Below are 2,910 nucleotides of genomic sequence, written 5' to 3' on the forward strand. Positions count from 1 at the left end.
GTACCAAGAGCTTCTCTGATGGCTGCCCAAAGCTGAGCTTTTCTGGTCTGCCCAGGAAATTCAGCCCTTCAGCTAACTGTCTCCCACAACCCTGAGGAACAGCAGCATCATTAAGTTTTCTCCTCCACCACCCTTGTCCAGGGCAGGTTGAAACAGTGGCTGCAACAAGGTTGAAACATGGTTGTCCTCAGGGCTGGTACCCCAGCAATCCAAATTCAAGTTTTACTACTACGCTTATGTTTTGTGAAAAAAAAACACATAACTTAAATACATTTTTTAGCTCATATTGATTTTAATAATTGAAGAACAATTTCTCTTTTATTTGAAAACAAGCATCTGGTGTTTCCACTCAGTTTGGACAAGATTCTAAAATAAATTTAACAAACCTGAAATTGACAGACCATGTTATTTTGGTGAGACAAATAATATGAGCCTCAGGGTATTAGTAATAATTTAACTGAGGCTTATTTGTAAATATATTACCTATTATAATACATTTATGCTCAAATTCTCAGGTCAGAGGAAGAACTTTGAAGATACTTTTATTTAAAAAGTAAAAAAAGTATATGCATTAAATCATCTTTTATTCACAATCTGCTAAAATTCACAAGATGAAAGTATTTTTCCACAATATAATGATTCTGTGAACCATTGATTATATACTTCGAATGGCTTGTATGGTATATGAATATATCTCAATAAATTACATTTAAAATTGTTTTCCATGGAATATAACTCTTTTCTTTAGAGAATCCATCTATTTAGATTTATTTGTATAATGCTAATATTACTAATATTATTTTAATGCCAAGAAAACTTTTTTTAACTTCTCAATACCACATGAGAAGACTGTTCTAATGTTAAGAGAGCTTTTGCTCACCACATTTTGGTATTTTGTTGAGCTCATTAACAAATTATTAAAAGTGAATAAAGAAACATAAGAAAAATAATAAAATAAAACAATGAGGGGCTTAATTTTTTATATCACTGTGTTTATTAAAAACAAACTAGATCTGAAGAGTTGCCATTTTTTACCCTAATGAATTTGTAAATGGTAAAGATTTACTTATACTAAAAACAAAAGCATAAGCCTTTCCTTTAAAAACTTTGTTCTTCTGTTGAATTCCATCCAAACTGAGAAATTACATATGCTAGTAAATAAATGGTTGTATCAACGGATAAATGTTCACAGATCTTGTATAATTTAAAAATACTAAAAATTTCAGTTTGGCATCAGTGATCACAGTCTAAGCTTGTGCCAGTTTCCCAAAAGCAAAGAAAAATAACCAGTAAGGATGGCATAAAAAAATGTAACCCTGCTTGAAGATGTGCTGGTGCATTTGGAACAAATTCTGACTCATTATTCTTAGGTAAGAGTTTATGGGAAACTTCCTTTCTAAAATCAGTTTCTTAGCTTAAATGAATACTCTGTTTCTCTGAATGGCTTGATAACAACAAAAAGCAAAATGCAGTTATCTTGTTAAGTAATTTAGAGATGCATCACCTGTTTATTAAAATTGTATTTATAATTATCTCTCTAAGCCTACCCCTATCATGCCTCTTCATCTTTTTCTCTGTTCCACAGAAAAAATTATGACATCAACATCCAAAGGAATTCTCCGCCCATTTTTAATCGTCTGCTTTATCCTGGGCTGCTTCATGGCATGTCTGCTCATTTATATCAAGCCTACCAATGGCTGGATCTTCAGTCCAATGGAGTCAGCCAGCTCCGTGCTGAAAATGAAAAATTTCTTCTCAACCAAAACTGATTATTTGAATGAAACTACGATTCTGATTTGGGTGTGGCCATTTGGCCAGACCTTTGACCTTACGTCCTGCCAAGCAATGTTCAACATCCAAGGATGCCATCTCACAACCGACCGTTCCCTGTACAACAAATCTCATGCTGTCCTGATCCATCACAGAGACATTAGTTGGGATCTGACTAATTTACCTCAGCAGGCTAGACCACCCTTCCAGAAATGGATATGGATGAATCTAGAATCACCAACTCACACTCCCCAAAAGAGTGGTATTGAGCACCTGTTCAACCTAACTCTGACTTACCGCCGTGACTCAGATATCCAAGTGCCTTATGGCTTCTTGACAGTGAGCACAAACCCCTTCGTGTTTGAAGTGCCAAGCAAAGAGAAGTTGGTGTGCTGGGTTGTAAGTAACTGGAACCCTGAGCATGCCAGGGTCAAGTATTACAATGAGCTAAGCAAAAGCATTGAAATCCATACCTATGGGCAAGCCTTTGGAGAATATGTGAATGATAAAAATTTGATTCCTACCATATCTACATGCAAATTTTATCTTTCCTTTGAAAATTCAATCCACAAAGATTACATCACTGAAAAGCTCTACAATGCTCTCCTGGCTGGTTCTGTACCTGTTGTGCTGGGGCCATCTAGGGAAAACTATGAGAATTATATTCCAGCGGATTCATTCATTCATGTGGAAGATTATAACTCTCCCAGTGAGCTAGCAAAGTATCTGAAGGAGGTTGATAAGAACAATAAGTTATACCTTAGTTACTTTAATTGGAGAAAGGATTTCACTGTGAATCTTCCACGATTTTGGGAATCACATGCATGCTTGGCTTGTGACCATGTGAAAAGGCATCAAGAATATAAGTCTGTTGGTAATTTAGAGAAATGGTTTTGGAATTAAAGTTATCCATCATTTTCACACTGGGTAAAATATTTTGATGAGATATGATCCAAATTTTTGAGGATAAGAAGAGACAACATTCTGCTTTTGTGTCACATTTTATCTTGGGTAACATGTATATTTTGATGGAGATTTTTAAGAGCACAGCATTAGCAATCATTCCAGTTGGTTTTAAATTATCCTGTATATACCTAATTATGTGCACTGAAAAATAATTTATTCTTCACTCTCATTTTT

At 34.9% G+C, this 2,910-nt stretch overlaps 1 protein-coding gene across 1 annotated transcript; it reads left to right on the plus strand.

The window, feature by feature from the left end:
* Window positions 1–1,593: 1,593 nt before the first annotated feature.
* On the plus strand, window positions 1,594–2,673 carry FUT9 (fucosyltransferase 9). Its single transcript, XM_077159283.1, has one exon. It carries the CDS (start codon window positions 1,594–1,596, stop codon window positions 2,671–2,673), a length of 1,080 nt encoding a protein of 359 aa, XP_077015398.1.
* The last annotated feature ends 237 nt before the right edge of the window (window positions 2,674–2,910 follow it).

The sequence above is a fragment of the Tamandua tetradactyla genome, chromosome 5, assembly GCF_023851605.1.
Source record: "Tamandua tetradactyla isolate mTamTet1 chromosome 5, mTamTet1.pri, whole genome shotgun sequence".
Classification (NCBI taxonomy): domain Eukaryota; kingdom Metazoa; phylum Chordata; class Mammalia; order Pilosa; family Myrmecophagidae; genus Tamandua; species Tamandua tetradactyla.

Excerpts from the sequence above, each read along its gene's own strand:
- FUT9 (XM_077159283.1), top strand. The coding sequence starts at position 1,594 with ATGACATCAACATCCAAAGGAATTCTCCGCCCATTTTTAATCGTCTGC.